Genomic DNA, 18,745 nt, shown 5'->3' with positions numbered 1-18,745 from the left:
AGAGGCAGCACAGCACAGACCTGGGCCTGCTCCACTTAACAGTACCGTGAATCACTGACTCCTGGATGTACATCTCCTGGATGTGATCTCCTGGCCAGGATCACTACACTTCCCCTGCTTCCATCCTCTCCAAAGAGTGTCTATTTTTCACCCATGTTTTGCCTCCTTGCACATCCCAGAGTAATAATGTCGCAGTGCATTTTGGACTTTGAAGTGTGGAAATGAAAAAGAGAGTGTTGCTGATATCGAGGTTTTGTTTTCTTTTGTTTTGCTTTGGTTTAGTTTCGTTTTCATGTCATTCCTTTTTCAGATAACTTGCTGAAATTAGTGATTCAGAAAGCATGAAACATGTCCCATCTTAGGGCTGAACACACTGGCAAACAGCCTTGCACAGAACTCACTGAACTGTTTTGTTTGTGATTTTTACAGTACAGTAGTTTTTTATATCCTCTCTGTGATGGGACAACCTTTATTGCACTGACACTGTGTTCTTCCTCTTCAGACTAGAGCACACTGGTCAATTTGAGATGTATGACTGGGGAACAGAGTGCACACAGAGAAATGAGAGGAGGAAATAGTAAACTACACGTGATGGGTTGTATGTTTGTTTTCACACAGTAACATGTTAAATGACTGTGTTTGTTAGCTCACCAGCAGCCCTAAAAATTTGTTCCTGGTGCATTTCCTGAGGAAATTGCTCCCCAACTCTGAAAAGCCAGGCAGCAAGCACAGGTCCTTGCTGTATTTCCATACAGATTTTATTTACTAGGCTGGCAAAACACAGACACAGCAGAATTAATTAATGTGCTGATGCTCTCAGATGTGATTCTTGTGGATCTCCCTGGATCACCATAAGCAACTGCCAGCAAGTGATCAAAGCAAATGTTCATGTTGTTCTGAAGTGCCTGCAATAGGAATTCTTGCAGATGCTAGTCTGTTGCTGAAGTTTCTTTCATAGTTTGCAGGTAATAACCACATAATGTAGTGAATTTGTGGATGGTGTGAGATGGATTGCCTCCTGAGCTGAGAAATGCTTTTTGCTGCTCAAAGCAACAATGAAGCAAGCTCAGGTGGTTTCTTGAGGTATCCTGTAGCAGGGAAAAAATCCTATAACAGAGAAAAGTTTCTTTTTGACAAGCCCTTTTTTATCTGAATGCAGGTATGGCAGGAGAAAATGTGAGAATTCACTGCTGGTCTTCTTCTCTCAGGAGGCTCCTAAAACCTGCTAGCAATTACTTCATAGAAAAGCTTCTGGATTTCTGTAGCTCTACAGAAGGCAGTTGTACCCTGCTGTAGCCAGCAGAAAAACTGGGTTGTGGCTAAATGAGAAGAAACATTTCTAACCAAGGTATTAAATCACCTGTACATATGCTTCTCCTTACATATGCTTCTCCTTAGTCTTACCAGACATGTAGTTTTAGAACAAGAACCAGGCTTGTTTAATGCACTTTGTTTTTCTTGTGACTGAACCAGTTTGGTTTGGTTTTAGTTCCAAAATGATAAATCAGCTGCATGTGGAGAGTTTATATCTATGAACCATACAGCTAATTTATGTCAGTTTAGACCACAATCTAGCAAAATGCATCACTGTGGAACTGAAATCAGCTGAACTACTATGTCCTCAAATGGATAAATGCTCATTATTGGATGGTCCAATTAACATTTCTATTACAGAATGAGATTTCTATTGAATGTAGGGTGGAACTACAGCATTAGAGAAAAAATTAGTCTTTTGTTGGTAAGTAACTATAGCAAAATGCTCTCCTTGAGCTATTCTTAAGACACTAATGGAATAGTCTCAGTGGAAAAAAAATCCTGCCCAAAATCAGGGTCCAGAACTGAGGGGATTAATCATTAGTACATGACATGACATTGTTCTTGTTTCTCCTCAATCTTCCTTCTATTGTAAAAGAGGAGTTGAAAATGCATCATGTTGTTTGAACTGTTGTATGCAAAATAAAGCAGGGTTATGGATATTTTACTCAAACTTTAATTCTTCTGTATTTCTTAGTTCTGTGTTTTTCACTTATTTGTGATTCACTCCTGATTGAATGACTATTATTTGTATCTCATTTAAGCTTTTCATGCCCTAGTATTAGATTCCAGTTGCAGAATTAAATGAGTAATTACCCAGTGCCCTGACAAGACAGAACAAAGAATTTGAATTCAAGGTAGCAATTTGGACTGCTCCCTGACCTCAGGGGATTTTTTGGCTTAATTGATTTGATTTAAACTTTAAATGTTTTCCTTTGCTATCTGTGGTTCACAAAGAAGTCTTTGTGAACTGATGGACCACGGTTAGACTTTTTAATAATTTTAAATATCAAAATTTATGCATTGATGTAAAGAGTATAATTTTGGGAGATGCATCACCATAAAGAATAGTGAGGTTCAGATATACTCTTTTAGAATACCCCAAATAGTTTAGAAAACTCCACTGTGCTGTTATCCTTTGTTTGAAAGCTGTGAATATGTATTTCATTTCTGCTTTAGTAGAATGTTTCAGACAAAGACAGTAATTATCTGGTAAATAGTCCTGTGCACCATATCAGTTCAGCTACTCTGTTATTAATTTAGTATCTCTAAACATGCTGGAAATTCATTAGCCACATTTATCTCCATTTCTATTTACTAAGACTTGTCACAAATATAAATGACAATGAAAGGAAATTAGCGAGTCCTCTGAAATCTGTCAGAGGTGTCTGCAGTCCATACAGTTGTTGTGATTTATTCTCTGTGCCTCCTTATCTGGTACATTTTCTTCCTGGCCCCATAGCAGATTGCTGAAGTCTTTCATATCAATGCTTTTATATGATTTAGAGAAACACTCATAAAAAGTGCCAATAACATTTTAGAGTTATTTAATAATAAAAAATGTGTACAGTAATGTAAAGTCACTTGTTCAGCTAAGTCAAAACTAGCAACTTATAAAGCACAAGCACCACATAGAGATTGTTGTCAGAAAGTTTGTCTTGTCATAGTTCCCTATTCAGATTTATAAGGCAATTTACTATTAGGATGAACTGATGGAGCAGCATCTTTTCTAGGTCCTTATGGATTAAAGCTTTCAGTTATGCTTTGGTCAGAAGTTAATTGATTAAACAATAAGCTCACTGTCTGTCTACATTTCTTTCTCTCTCTCTTTTAAAATTAACTGGAATATGTGACTTTGTCTGATAAAATATGCGTTTTTGTCATGTTCTGAGACTAGGTATATATTCTTTTTATTATCTTCTCAAAAATAATTATACCAACTCTGTTTGTGACACCGAAGACAAAGATGGTCTTGGATTCCCTCTAACTCTGAAATAATTTCTGCAGAACTGCTGTGTAACCAGTAGCTTTCCATCCAGAATGTATGTAGTTGATAATACAGCCCTAGTTTTATCCCTACTCAATACCATCCTGGGTTGTTTTTTTCCTTTTTTCTTTTCTGTAGGTTGTTATTTTGTTTTAGTTTTTGTTTTGTCTGTTTCACCTGATTGTCATATTCATTCTGAACCCTAATCCGGTTCTCCGGAATGGGTGCAAATTCTCCAAGCTTTCGAGAAGGACAAAGCGAAGTTTACCTCGAATTCTTCCCAACTGTGTAAAAAATCACACTGGAAAAAAACCATAAATTACAAAAACTGCAAAAACGGTGAAACCCATGTTTTGCACACAAAGAGATCTTTACTGATCAGTGCCGTCTCTAAAAGAGATGCCTTAAACTTCCGGAGGTTAAATAAAAGAAATGAATTTCTAGAAGTGTAATGAAAACTGCTTGAAACACCTGTTACTCTTAAATAATTTTTAAAGAAAATGTTGTAGTTATGTCAATCGTTGCATCCCGAGTGCCATAAACACACGGTGAAAACGGCTGTATCAGTAAAATCCTCAGTGAAACAGAACCGCTTGCACACTTTTATTTAAAAACAGGATATAGGGGATACGGGAAAGTTCCAGGATGGATATAAAGGATGTGCGGTAACGCCAGGCAGGAGCGCACGGTCCGCCTGCTCCCGCAGTCCCTGCGGCGGAAGGAAGGGCCGGCAGCGTCACCGCCACGGCTGCGCACACGGCGCGGCGCCGGGGTGTCTCTGGGCTTTTCCCTGCTTCTCCTTCCTTTCTTCACGCTTCTTCCCTCTCCTTCCCTTCCCCCTGCTCCGTCCCTCGGCTCCGATGGCGGCGAGTGACACGGAAAGGGCCCAGCAGCAGGTGAGCGGCGGAGGGGGCGACGGGGAAAGCGGTGCCTTCAGGGGGCTCCTGGTGAGCCCCGGCCCCCGAGCGGCTCCGTGCCCGCCGTGGCGCCTGCACCGCCACACTTCAGGTGTTTCTTTTCTAGGTAAAAGGCATTTCCCTGGTTTTTCTCTATGGGAATTTGCTGAGTATCCGCTCCTCCTCAGGACGAGCTTAGTGCCGAGCCCTCGGGGTCTTTCCCCTGCCGGGGTCCGACCCGTCCAGCCAGGAGCAGCGCCCGATTGGTGTTGGCACCTGCTCCCTGTCACTTTGCTCGCCTTGTCGCTGCTGAGATGACAGGCTTATCCAGAAATATTCAAAAGCTGTTGTGTGTGTGTGAGAACTGAGCAAAGGTTACTTACAAAATCACAGGGTCAGTTTGGTTGGAAAATACCCCTGAGGTCATCGAGTCCAACCTGTGACCGAACACCGCCGTGTCAGCTAGACCAGGGAGGTCACTGAGTCCAGTCTTTCCTTAAATACCTCTGGTACAGTGACTCCACCGCCTCCCTGGGCAGCCCGTTCTAATGTCTAATCACCCCTTCTGTGAAGAAATTCTTCCAAATGTCCAACGTAAACCTCCCTTGGCGCACCCGAAGTCCTGTGAATCGGGACTGGATCCCCAGTACTTAGTGCCTTCCTGTGAAGTGAATCTTGTCACATCTGTTAATGAGTTCTAGAAGAGAAAGACTTTAAAAAAGATGAAAATATGATTGGCACACAAAGTTGTTTGGGTTTTATGGGGGGATATTTTCTTTTGCTTTTTTTTGTTTTTTTTAGATTGATGAAATTGAAGCCCTTTCATCGATCTATGGTGATGATTGGTGTGTTGTTGATGAAGATGAAAAAATCTATTGCATTAAGATTAGTGACTGTCTGGATCAACCAAAATGGACCCTCTGTTTGCAGGTACAGTGGCGGTAAGAAGTTTTGCACGAATTTTGCAGTTAGACTGATGCGGGTTTAAATATGGTTTATTATCTACTCAGATGATTAAGAAGCTTTTGGATTGGAGTCTGTGATAAGACTTTTCAGTGATTCTTTGTGTAAGACATTGGTGTGCTTGTTATATATTCAGTAATTGAATATCCTAATTCCACACCTAACCAAAGGTGTATTTTGGTGTATTTCACCAAAGACTAATTTCTGAAATACTTTTACACTGAGGACTTTGTGCCTCAGTGAATCTACTGCAAGTGCATCTAGATTTGCTTTCTGGAAAGTGTTGAGACAAAAGGAAATTTGGATTAACTTATTTGATCCAAGTCCTTACTTTATGTTTCAGAAATGAAAGCAATAAGTTTACTTAGTGTAAGAAACATGGAAGTGTCTACTTAGGGAAATGTGGTACCTCTTTTTTAAGTCCAATAACCATGTGTGCAGCTTCTTTCAGTTTTTATCCGTACTTTATTTTGCATCCTTATAAATTGCCCCATAAAACATAACTGTATGTATCACCACTTTTGGAGTTTTAAATGCAAATATTCAGTGTTTCTTGTAATTCTGTAACAACATACCCAACTGCTTTCTTCATTTTTGTAACACTAATTGTAGTCCTGGTGCTTGACATCAGAGTCCTTCAGTAAAGCTCATCTAGCTGAAGGTAGTGCAATGAATACATATCCTGAATTTCTTTCAGGTGATTTTGCCACCAGGATATCCAACTGCAGAGCCACCTATTTATCAACTAAAGTAGGTGATGTTTTCTTGCAAACATTTGTGTTTGATAAATTGCCACTGTTAATTGTTTACCTGTAAGTGGAAGTTTAATTAAAATACTCCTTGAATTAAAGTATATCAGCAGTGAGGGATGTTTCCAGCAAGGATATTCTGTTCTTTATCCTGCTTTTTCCAAGATGTTTGCAGCTGGAATCTTGATGGTTGGCAAAGTTATATTTTCAAGGTGTTCATCACATTTATTTGGAAATGTTGGAAGCAGCATATAGCACAATTTTCATTGCATTTCTTTTCATTCTAGTGCCCCTTGGCTTCGAGGACAAGATTATACAGAACTAGCAAATAGCTTGGAAGAAATATATCTGTAAGTTTGAGACTGGAATATAGTAAAAGGAGACAATGTATTTTCAATTTCTATCAGTTCTGCACTTGAATGTTAAAACAGAGAATGTGAAAATATTTGGTTGTCTTGGAGCATAAGTGGAATACCACTTTTTCTTAAAAGTTAAGGGATACCTAGGTTTTAAAATAAACACATGCAGAATCTCTTAACTGGAATCTGGAACATTGTGGGCTGTTTATTATCACAATGTGCAGCTGACACATAATACAGGCCATAATGGATGCATGAGAATAAACAGCATTTAGAAATACTCAAATTGCATGATTCTGAATAGCTGTGAAAGGGGGGAGGTGGAAAATGTAGTAATTTTATATGGTTTATTTATTTCTTTTAGATCCCAGAGATTATATAAAATAAATGAAATGAAAACATAAGAAAGCACAATCATGCCCCAGACAGTGAAATCTGAGCATCTTGCATAAGAGATGTTTTTTTAATGCCATAAGGAAGAGACCACTTAGCTTGCATAAGAGTTTTTTATTTTTATTAACTGGGTTTCTTAATTAAGCAACAGATCATTTAAGCAAGTAAAATTTAATTTGAAGTGTTAAAAATGCACAAGGATTTTAAGTTAAAAGTTCTGTGTGATCATATTCACCACAGTTGTTCAGTGGAGCAAAAAGGACAGAGGTTGTCCTTAATGCTGTCCAGATTCAAAGGATTTGATGGAGTCTCTACCACAGATAGAGCTGCTGGTTCCTTTTTTGTTCCCCCTGTGCAATCCTGTAGGCTGTCAAACTGTGCTGGTTCAGCTCCCTTGTCTCTCTATCAGCTGCTGGTCAGAGTCCTCTCTGGTCTGCTCTCACTTCTGTTTGTTCAGCAGAAAGTGAAAGTGTTTGTACTTTAAGCCATATATGTACTTTAGATCATTTTAATCAGTTTGAAAACCTGGAGTAATCACTGATGTGCACAGTATTTATGGAAACCTTTTATCTAGTCAATGTCTAAATGATTGTCAGATGAACAGAGATACTCTGCATCATTTACATTGTGTTTGACCAGGTTTCTAGTCCCTAGGGATCTAAGTTGTGTAGTTCTGCAGTCTAAACCAACATGAACTATACTGTCAATCGCTGTGGAAAAAAAATGAATATTTATAGATCACAATTCTGTTTTAGGAGACACAAAGTAATTTACAACTATTCAGAAATTGTAATTGAGTGATAGTTGGACAAATTTCTGTTTACTTTTGTTAAACAGGGAAATTTTATTCCTCTTCTAGTCTCTCTCCATCACTAAAAAAAAGTCTTCAGATGTTAAAGCAGTGAATTGGTACTATAAGCTGTGTGAAATCAGGATGTTGAATTGTTCTGGAGTCTGTCTGGATTTTGAAGTGAGAGCTACAAGTTCATAAAATCCTTATTTTTGCTTGAATATTTTTCTTGAAATATGTATGCTTATTTAAATTTGATTATTTTCAGCTGTAGTGCTGTATACATTACACAGAGTTTAAATGCATAATTTTGTTACTTAACTGGTGCCCAGATGGTGGCAGTAAGAGTAAAATTAATGAGAAACCATGAGATATCTATGGTCCTAAATCTTCAGTTTTGTTTCTTAGACAAATATGCACAGTTCATAACCATTTTAACCATTTGAAATGTGTTTTGAGTTGTTTGGGTCCACATAAAGGAAGCATTTATTAACTCCTGACGTGTATATAAAATGTATTCCTCCCATTCTCCCTCAGTACCTCAATACACACCTGTGTCCCCTGAGTGAAGCCTCCTAGGCCTAAATCTTTATCTCCTGTCCTATAGCACTGCCTATTACCCAAACTGTAGTGTTTCATTCCAATGCTCCACTGATCTACTATCACAGTCCACTGATAAGTTTTTCACCCAGTGAGCTACTGAGACAAAACTACACAACTTGACACAAGCCTGCTTAAGCTCTTTATCTCACTAGCTTATGTTCAATTTCTGTGTGTCTGAAATCTGTATGTTGTTTTATGTACTTTCCAAGTGAAATTTGTAAAAGTGATTCTTCATTTACCATGACCTTTTACTTCCAGACAGAACCTTGGTGAAAGTATACTGTATTTATGGGTGGAGAAGATACGAGAAGTTCTGGTAGAAAAGGCACAGTCTTCAGATCCAGGTACTTCAGAAAATACATGGGGCTTTTATTTTCCTTCTTCCACTGTGAAGTAAGATTTTAGTACAAGTTAGTTTAGGCCTACTTTTGAATTACATCTAAATATCAAAAAACAGTCTCCTGTGTCAGGGCTTAGTGTTTTACAGTGGCAGTGTCCCTTTTTAAAAAGCAGTAGGGAAAAGAAGGTGGGGGATGGCCCCTGAACTGGAACAAGGTCTGCAGTTCTCTCAGGAATGAAATTATTTGCTTGAAAGGACAGTGCTGCCCACAGGTACATTAGGCATTGCCCTCCATCCTGCAAAGGATTATTCATACCAGTAATTAATTTCTGGTGTTGAGTGCACTGTTGGAGGAATGGGATTCAAGAAAAGATAACTTCAGTGAACTCTGCAGACAAATGACCAAATATTCTATCATTTTTACTTTTCTGTCCTTTCATTCATTTTACTGTAATGACATGAGGAGTACATCATCAGTAAGCTGCAGTGACTCTTCTGCTGTTATTCTTACAGAGTTTGTGTAAATTCACAGTTGTTGTTTCAAAAAATGGTGGGAGGTTTTGTGCATTAAAATGCTAAACTGCTATGAAATGTGTGAGTGACGTGTGCATGTACAGTGGCAAAAAGAAACAGAGCTACTTTTTTCTGTCAGAGGTGTTACCTTTGTCCTGTGAGAAATAAAAGTCTGAAGAAAAAAAAAATTCATTTTCAGTGTGGTTTCATGATAAGGTCTAATGTTAGTCTGTCGATAAACTGTGCATTTTGTTGCTACATCACAGACATTGGAGAAGTCATTCTTCACTGATGTGATTAAAGGAGTCGGCACTGAGAAGTGAAAATTTTACTGACAATATTGGAAGTTTGGGTATTTTGGCCACAACATATGGCTTCCCTTTTTGAACATGCTTTATTACCCCTCTGTTTTTTTATGGAAAATACATATATTAAAACACCTGCATCATAAGCCCTCTAAATAGGAATGAAACTGTGATATATTAATTTGGCTCTAAATCCAGATGTCAGAACCCTGTATATTTCCTCCTCTGTTATTGACTATTATTTTTTGGATGTTCTGTGAATGAAGGAAAACAGGAATTTTGGAATCCCAGAATACTTTAAGCATGTTAAGAGAGATGTTTCAAATCTAATAATTTTTTATTTTATAATTTTATACTCTCATGAAGTAGCACTGAGCAACAGCTCTACATTTTGCCCCAAATGACCAGTAAATGGCTGGAGTTCTTGTGAAACATCAGCTTGATTTGATCCCTAAATTCAGATTAAAGGTAGCATTTTGAATGTTTAATGGAAATAGTAAACGTTCTTTTTTTCTTAGAAATACTGTTACTTAGTATTGAAACACAAGGTCTTATGGAAGGATGCCATAGTATGAATATTTTATTTTTAATTCCTAGGAATTTTTAGCTTAATACTGGGCTGAGTACTTTTGGGTTTTGTTGTAATTAATGCTGCTATTCTGCATTTAATAATTTTTCATGTCAAACTGTTTTGAACTGAGAAGACAGAGACTTTTGAGAAAAAGAGTTTGAAATTTTGTTTTGCTTGTCTTGCAAAAAATGTGTAATAAATTCTACTACTTGTATCTTAATAGAACCAGATATTAAGAAAACCACTGAAGAAGTTGATGAAGATGATGGAGATGATTTTCTCCTGGACTATCAGCCCACTCAGGAAGATCAAACTAAAATGTTAAATTACATGACATCTGAAAGTCAGGAAGGTAAAAAATACACTCTTGTTAATTCTGCTGAAATAATTTAAACGATACTTGAAGATTCTGGTTTTCTACTCAGCTTTTGAATAAAATTAGTGACAATAGAATTACAATAACATTTAATAACAGTCATTAAAAATGCAGTATATTTTTGGTGGGTTTATACATTATTTTCTGTACTTCACTTTAATAAGTCCCTTTTCCTAAAGTTGAGACATTCTTTACTTTTGTAGCCCCATGCATTGTTTCTGTCCTCTTAAAAGAAAAGAAACACTCCCTTGTTTGTGACCCATAGATGAAGAACTGCCCCCCATACATCATGGAAACCCAATCACAGATCGAAGGAGCACTTTCCAGGCACATTTGGCTCCAGTGGTGACAACCAGACAAGTTAGTAGAGATCAGTTCTTCTCTTTTTGCCTGTACTTTGAGCTTGGCAAAGTGTTACTGGAATATTTGGCATTTGCCAGATATGTTGGTCTGTCTGTGCATCTTTCTGTGCTGGTACTGTCTGACTAGTTATTGGTTTCTCACTTTTACTTCTGTTCCTGCTATTCTTGACTACTATGTGCATTAGATGGAGGAGAATAAGAACACTGTGATTTGACTTCTGGATGTTGGCAAGTTTATCATAAGATGTTTGGAAGTTACCAAATCTATCAGGCGTTAGCTGGAAAAGCTAACTCCTAAAATGGATTTATGTACATCTTCCCTCCTTCAGAAAGGAATTCTGTTGAAGAACACACTTGGATTTTGCATAAGTAAATCTTTATCATGACCTAATTGAGAGGGCTTTGGAGCTTCTTTTATACATTACTTTCCATCTGTTACCGTCAGCCTTCTTTGATCATCCCTTTTTAGTGGGGATCCTACTGTTCTTTTCTTTTATTAACTCAGAGTTAAACCTTGAGAGGATTTTTCTCTTTCTTTTTATGCCATTTTAGGGTTTTTTAAAATAATTTTTGGTGAGGGATATTGTCAAGTGCTTCTTGAACTTCCATGTAAGCTAAGTCAGCTACATACTCAGTGACTATGAATAAACAGTGACAGGTTGACAATGGTTTTAGGCTGATTTATCTATACAAAAGCTGTAATGTTTGAAGCCATCTGTGTTTTGTTTTTTTCTTTCCCCTCAATAATTTGCCTAACATGGACATAAGAATTCGTGTCTAAATCCCAGCATCCCTTCTGGAGCACTTTGACCTTTCAAGTTCACATGCCCTGTACATTCATGTGGGGTTTTGTGTATGTAGAACAATCTTACTCACAAATCATGATAAAAGGGTGAGAGTATTTTGAAATGAAAAAGATACATTAAGCCAATGATTCCCATTTCTTCCCTTTCTAAAGTAACACAGTTCATTTATTTTATATATGTATATATCTTAAAGACTCCCTTAAAGAAGATACAGCTGTGGCACATAAATTAATCTTTAAAGTACGTTTCCGGGAACCAGGTAGCTGGGAAATAAGTAATGTCAAAGGTGATGATTATTTCATATGAATTGTCCTTTAAATGCCTGGATTGAAACTTACTGTTTTAACATACTGTCCATGTTTATGAAAGTGTATGAAGTAATACAAGTTGTCTTCCTTCAGTGTTTAAAGTAAGGGGAAGATAAATGTCTGAAGCAATATTCTCCATTAATAATAGGATTTTTTTCATTGAGATATCTTTATTTGAGGTGATTTTTGTCAGTTGAATTTCTTCAAGAAGAATTGGAAATAGCACAGTATAGCTAGAGCAGATATTAAATATATCTGTTGATTACTCCTCTGAGACATTTGTTTTTGAATGGAAGGCAATTTACTTGCCAGGCATGTTTTCCCAAGCTTTCTCAACTTCAGTAATGTTTTGTGTTATGTACTAAAATGATGTCTTAATCAAAAGCTCTTCTTTTTGCTAGACTATTGGAAAGGGTTGAACAATTCCCAGCTTGTTTACTTAGTAACATATGATGAGCTGATATTGGTAAATGTTTTGAATTTGGTACTTCTTAAGAGCAAAGAGATCATAGACATGATGGGAATATCTGTTTTCTGGGAAATACTGACACTTTCAGACTCCTAATAGGATGTTTTTTGTTTTTACTTTCTTTCTGTGAAGTGGAAACTGATAAAAAGCATGTTTGAGGGAAAAGGAAAAACTTGAAATGTAGTATCTAAACATCCTATTTTTGTGAAATAAGTAAAAGCAGTGTGTAGTGGAAATATGTATGTTGTGTTCTTTTCCAGCTTAACTGCTTAACTTTATTGTTAAAAAAAGTAAGCAGGTGCAGTTGATACTGAATACTGACAAAAATATTTTCTGGATCTTACATCTCTTGTTTAATAAAGCAATTTGACACTTCTACATCTTGAGCAATAATATGAATGTACACAATGTAGAAATTCAAGGGACAAGCTGTTTTCAGTATCCCAGGAAAATTGTTTAAAACAAGTATGAGAATACTGAGAAGCTGCTTCTTGAGTTACCAAACATTTTATGTCAAAGCATAAAATTATTTCATTGTAGTATTAGAGAGATGTTTGTTTAGCAGTGATTTTGAGAGGGATGTATGAAAGCCCTGTTATAAAAGGAAGTTTTTTTCTGTTGTTTTTTATAGGTTAAAAGAGTTCTTGAAAAATTATATGAGAACAAGAAAATTGCAAGTGCTACCCACAACATATATGCATACAGGTGAGATACAAATCGTGATTTTTCATTTTTCTTTTTAGTGTTCTTTCACAAATGAGTGCAGGACATGAGAAAGAAATTCCTTCCTATTAAATTCCTTGCTATTAAAAGAAATTTCTTGCTTTAGGGAGTAGGTTTCTTATTTGTATGGTTGGTGTTGCAGGTGTTATTTTGAATTTCAAGTCAAGAAAGTAGAACATACAGTAGGAAATAAGATAGCGAAGCAGCATTAGGAATAGAAAAAGGTGGATTTGAGCATGTGTTGGTATACTTTCGCAGTATGTCTGAGCATGGAAATGCCACATCATTCTGAACTAAACGTCTTTTTATTTGGGTGAAGTAACTTCTTTTTCCCCCCCAATCTTATATTTAGAAATAGCTGAAATGTTCAGTTGAAATAAGAGTCGAATCAGAAAGCCTGATGCAGACATCTGGCATATGACGTTTCAGCTGAAATACCAGAAACTTCAGGGATTATGAGGTAAAAATGAGTTTGGCAGTCACCTGCCTCTGGCAACTTTTGTGAACATAGCTTATGTGACATTAATTGGTCTTAGTCCAATGTAGGTTTTTTCCAACCAGTATAGATTTTCTCAAGAATGTAAGGGACAATAAAAGGGAGGAACTGTAGGAACCAGTCATCTAAAAAAACATGCACCAATGCTTATTCATTCATGCCCATCCTGCTGTGATCCTAAGGAAACATGAAATGAGAGCAAGTGAAAGCTTATTTTGCCAAAAAGTAAAAGCTTCTACCTGAGTAAAAAGTTTCTGTAAAAAGGGTGTTTCTCTCTCTTCTCACAGATGATGATCTGGCTTCCTTCACTCATATTACCCAAATCCACTTAAACAAAAACCCCCAAAAAACAAAAAAAAGAAAAAAAAGAACAGGCACATACTTACTGCTTCCTCTTTGTCATCTAGCACTAGAAGCCTCTTTTTCATTGTGTCAGCTGTAACTAAGTTCAGAACTTAGGAAGTAAGTTGGTAACAAACAAACTTATTGGTCAGTAGACCTCTGAGCATTACTTATGGAAAATTAGGCCTGGGCAGCTGTCTTCTTTATGAAACAATACACCCAAAAGTTTACTGCAGTGTCCCCTGAGAAGGGAGATGACATGGAGAATCCAAGGGCAAATTTCAGTTATAGTTTCATGTTGTTGCTGAAATACAAACATAAGTAATTATTAATAATATTTTTCTCCAAGTTTTTCTTCTAGGGGTATACTGTTATTTGAATCTATATCTGGTAGAGTTGGTTTCAGCTAGATGCAATTATTAGGCTAAAAACCTGGGTATTTTTCTGTTTAGGGACTTTAAACTGGTAATGACTGGAGTTTACCAGAAGTAGCTGAAGTCTGTGTAAAAGCTTCTCAAAACTTGTTCTACTGTACAGATAAACACTTGTGGTTTACCCTATGCCTCATCCTGTTTTCATGTAAATATGTGTAAGAGACGATTAGAATTGATGCACACATGTATGAAAGATATGAGACATTAATAATGTAGAAATATTCGTTGAAAATTAATAAGCTGATTTTTAAATCTATTTTTTTTCTTTTATAGAATATACTGTGAAGATAAGCAGACGTTCCTACAGGATTGTGAAGATGATGGAGAGACAGCAGCAGGTGGACGTCTTCTCCATCTTATGCAGGTTGTAGAAATTAATCTCTGGCTTTTGGAAATCTTGAATTTATATCGATTTTAAAAATCACTACAATGTAAATGAGCTTGTAGAAGCCTATTTTGATTTTTGCTCTGCTAGCAGCCAGCGAGATGATTGCTTTCTCAAGATGAAAGGAGAAACACAGACTGTAGCACTTTCAAGTCTCAGATCATAGAAACAAGTGATTTTTCATAGGTGGCAGTAATAGTTTGAATGGGTTAAAATATAACTAAGTTTTAAATGCTCTGCTTCCTGTGTGGTGTAAGGTACACAAAAAATGAATACTGGGAGAAGCTGACTATCACAATATAACTGCTGACCTGTGCACAACCTTTCATGTGGTTTCCTTGAGTAGGCATAATAAAGAGACACCAATATATGAACTGGCAGAGTCGAACTTCAAATATAAAAGGAATGAAGGAGCTAATTTGTTTTGATAATTTAGTCTGTTTTGTTGTGCTGTTTTCTGTTCTGGGTCCATAGCCCTCATACTCACATATATTTTAGTTCTTCAAGCATTGAAATAAGATTTGGCAAAGGTGCTACTAAACATGAGTGAGTTGAGATTGATAAATTTTGGTTCATGATGCAAGCCCTAGTAAAACCATAATTAAAGTAGCACAACTACACGAGACAACTGTGTGCATCTTAATGCTGTGCCTCAAGTCACTTAGCTGTGTGAGCAGACAAAATATTTATTTTTATTTTAGATTGATCTTCCCTTCACAACAGGAGTTTTATTTTCTTGTCCTTCTCTTGCTTGAATATTCTTTTGCTTAATGTGTTGCACTCTTGTTCCTGGAAACTTTTCTTCCCCCACCCATGTTTCCTTTGTTTTTTCTGAAAAAAAAATATAGTTGAGGGAAACATTTTGACATTTTTAATTTTGAACTTTTTCAGACTTCTAAAATAACCAGACTTGGGAAGTTTAAATAAATAAACAAATTTAGGTTATGTAATATATGCAAGTATATATGCTAAGTGTGAAGACATTATTGTTATGAAAATAAGGCAAAGATACAATTTGGCAGTTACTGTGCCTCAGTTTGTTCTGAGATTATCAGCTTTTTCTCAGCATGTTAGTGCACACTTTTGAAAGTTGTCTAGGCACTTAATATTCCATAAAAATCCCATTTAGAACATGACATGAATGTCACATTCAAATGTGAGTGGGTATAAATTACGGGGATCATCATTTTCCATCTGTAATCCTGTTACTGGAAATATTTCTGTTCTGGAAGAATAGTAAGATAAGGATAAGAAAAGTTCAATTTTCAGCTATAGGAAAAGATTAGAGTAGTTTATGGGCTGATTTCTGGACGCTCATAGATCTTGTAGTTTTTTTTGTTTTGAGCTCTTATGACATATGGGTATGAAAATTAGGTAATTTAAAACATTCATTGTTGCTGAATTTATAGGGTTTTTTGTTGTTGTTGTTTTGGGAGGGTTTTTCTTTTTAATAGAAATGAATCTTGTTTCAGATCAGACCAGCATTTCAAAATAGCACTTTCTGGTTACAAGAAACTGCATTTTGGATTAGCACTATCTTGCTAATCCAAAATTTTTTTGTTTTACTGTTTACTGCCAGGAGTTGTTTACTGCCAGGAGTTGTTATACATATACTTTATGGCAAATACATAAATGTAGAGTAGAAAATTCCTGTCACAGAACATGGTCCTAGTCCTTTCCATTTTAAAATTGTAAGAATATTTCTGTTTTCACAAGCAATGATTGACTCTTCTGAAAGTATTGTTCCAGTTAGTCAGATATCTGGTTTTTTCTCCTCAACAGAGATGATTAATGGTTGCTAACATGCAGATATTAACAGCACTAGGTTGAGGCATTTTATATATTCATATGTATAATGCCTGTGGCCTGGCTATTATTAGCCTCATCCACCACCACTTCAAAAATGTGTATAGACAATCAGCTTAGTGACAGAGTAATAATTGATCATACCACAGCATAAGAAATGTAACTCAGTATTTTTTAAAATAAAAGATAGTAGACCTTTTCTGTGTTTCAAATTGGTGTCAGCAGTAAACCAGGATCAATTAAAAGATAATGACTTTTATTGCTTTCTATTATTCACAGATTTTGAACGTGCACAATGTGTTGGTTGTGGTGTCCCGCTGGTATGGAGGTATTCTCCTGGGACCAGATCGTTTCAAGCATATAAACAACTGTGCAAGAAATGTACTTGTAGAGCACGACTATGTACCATCAACGGTATGTCTCGTCCCTCCAGAATGGAGGCATTTGCATGTGAACTTGTGGGACTTCCCACTGTTAGATGAAGCCAGAAGAAAAGTAATACAACCTGTGTGAATGGATAAACATGTCCAAATTTTCATAAATCTCTGTAAACTGTGAATACTGTTTATATTAAAAATAATTCTCGTGGGTAAAGTTGGGAGAATACTTGTGGTTTACATTAATATTTTTTAAATTTTGCAATGCATTTTTTTCATTTCAGGAAGAATCATCTAGACAAGCTGGAAAGAGCAAAAAGATAAGGAAGGACAACAAAAAGAAAACAGAACACTAATTTATTTTTTAAAAACTTTAAAATGTTATTTTGCACATATTTATACAAAAAACCCTGGACCTTATTGCTTTATCTTATAGAATGGACATGTTGTATTCAGAAGAGAATTCAGTAAAGCCATAGATATATTTTCACCTTGTTTTGTGATTTCTTCTTCTGTTCTGAAGTAGAGCTTAGATACAAATTTTCTGTTTCTTACACATGTGAGCTCCTTGTTACGAGGACAGTGCAGCATCTGGAACCATTGCTCCATCCCACCCCTTCCCACCAAACAGCAGCTGACTAATGGAAAATGTGGATTTCTCATCATCTCCATTTCTGGAGTCAAATATATGTCTTCTATTAATAATTGAATTCTGTAGTTTGTTGTACTGAGAGTGGGACTGGAGTAATTCATATACCAGTTACTTACAGAGTTTTAGATTCTCTTTTGTGAAAGGAAAGCATGGGATCAAGTGTGGTGTTTGCAGTGCCTGGTCCTGCCTGTGCAGTCCCTGATCAGATGCTAGATAGGGGCTGCTTGGTGACACATGGAAGGCTGAACATGGGCAGTAAGCTAAGAAATGTGATGAAACTACTGCAGAATTTCTTTGAGGATTGTTCTGTGATGGTTGGCACACCAGGAGCTTATTGAAAATATGAGAATTTCATGTTGCATAGTTAAAGGAACCAGTGAAATAGACCATACAGTCAGTGAGCAAGATGAATCCCCATCTTGCTTTAAAATGTCTGAAAATGGACCATCAGAGTGGAAATGCATTTTTATTTTCACACAGTTTCTTTCAGAGAGAGCATGACGTGCTGTCTAACTGTCTTGTGGACACTTTTGGTTAGAGAAGTTACAGTCCCTTCCTATTTTTGTTTGCAAGCATTTCCTAAGTTTAAACTTCCTTTATTCTAAGAAGTAGATACAGGACAAAGAGATTACAAAAATGTCTCACAACAACTCTTAACTTTAAAATTCTTCTGGGACATTAATGCTAAACTGAAGCAGCAGTTTTTCACCATTTTTGTTATCAAGTACTGTAAGGTTTTTAAGACATGCTGCTCACTTGTGGAAGAGTTACAAATTTCATTACCTGGCAAAAGAAGAAAAGAAAAGAAGGATGATAGAATTAATTTATACCTAAAGTACAAACGCCTGTCATAAAAATATGTCAACAAAAACCAAAACATCAGGAAAGGGTGGATAGTGGCTTTTATATTTTTGGCCCCTCAGTTTTAATATATTTTTAATTTCTTGGTTTTGTTTTGTTATTCTGAAAATGAATCGAGTAAAGCTGAACACAGGTTAGTCGTTACAGCATTAGAGTTTCCCACAAGGTAGTATCAGAATGATTTTTTTTTTCATTGTGTCTCAAACATAAATGAGCAGACTAAGATATCTGCTGTCTGATTGGAGTACTTCATTAGCTGAGTATCTTCTGAAGAACTCCTTGGGGGTTTCAGTGTCAGTCATTTCCTCTAAAGGTCCTGCATGCGTCTGGAAATCTTCCATGCTTAAATATGAAAAGTCACGTTCTTAAAATCTTAACTTTTAAAAGTGAAAATAATTGTCTTTCTTACAGCAGAATACCAATTCTGGAGTGTTAGTAATTTCTTCATATTGCAGGTAGTTCAGGGTGGTAGTTCTACTGTTTAGTATGTGTTTAATGTGGGGGAAAGAAGGATGATAAAGATGAGACATTTACTTGTGAATCCTTTTGGAGTGTTCATCTTTGC

General features: G+C 36.5%; 1 protein-coding gene across 1 annotated transcript; it reads left to right on the top strand.

Moving 5' to 3' along the window:
* Positions 1-4,121: 4,121 nt before the first annotated feature.
* IMPACT (impact RWD domain protein) lies at positions 4,122-17,610 on the top strand. Its single transcript, XM_054284871.1, has 11 exons — positions 4,122-4,197; positions 4,999-5,127; positions 5,858-5,910; positions 6,197-6,259; positions 8,313-8,398; positions 10,007-10,135; positions 10,425-10,519; positions 12,736-12,809; positions 14,373-14,463; positions 16,570-16,704; positions 16,952-17,610. Exons 1-11 carry the CDS (start codon positions 4,162-4,164, stop codon positions 17,021-17,023), a joined length of 963 nt encoding a protein of 320 aa, XP_054140846.1. The 5' UTR covers positions 4,122-4,161; the 3' UTR covers positions 17,024-17,610.
* Positions 17,611-18,745: the final 1,135 nt, after the last annotated feature.

This window comes from Melozone crissalis, unplaced genomic scaffold (assembly GCF_028551555.1).
Source record: "Melozone crissalis strain CALT ecotype California unplaced genomic scaffold, PUWL_Pcris_2 ptg000042l_1, whole genome shotgun sequence".
In the NCBI taxonomy this organism is placed as follows: domain Eukaryota; kingdom Metazoa; phylum Chordata; class Aves; order Passeriformes; family Passerellidae; genus Melozone; species Melozone crissalis.
The sequence above is the reverse complement of the archived record's forward strand: the minus strand, read 5'-3'. Positions and strand labels throughout refer to the sequence as shown.

Bases quoted from the DNA above. Each gene is read 5' to 3' on its own strand.
- IMPACT (XM_054284871.1), top strand. From the start codon at position 4,162: ATGGCGGCGAGTGACACGGAAAGGGCCCAGCAGCAG. The intron at 4,198-4,998 runs GTGAGCGGCGGA...TGTTTTTTTTAG, and splicing joins CGGAAAGGGCCCAGCAGCAG to ATTGATGAAATTGAAGCCCT. The intron at 10,136-10,424 runs GTAAAAAATACA...TGTGACCCATAG, and splicing joins GACATCTGAAAGTCAGGAAG to ATGAAGAACTGCCCCCCATA.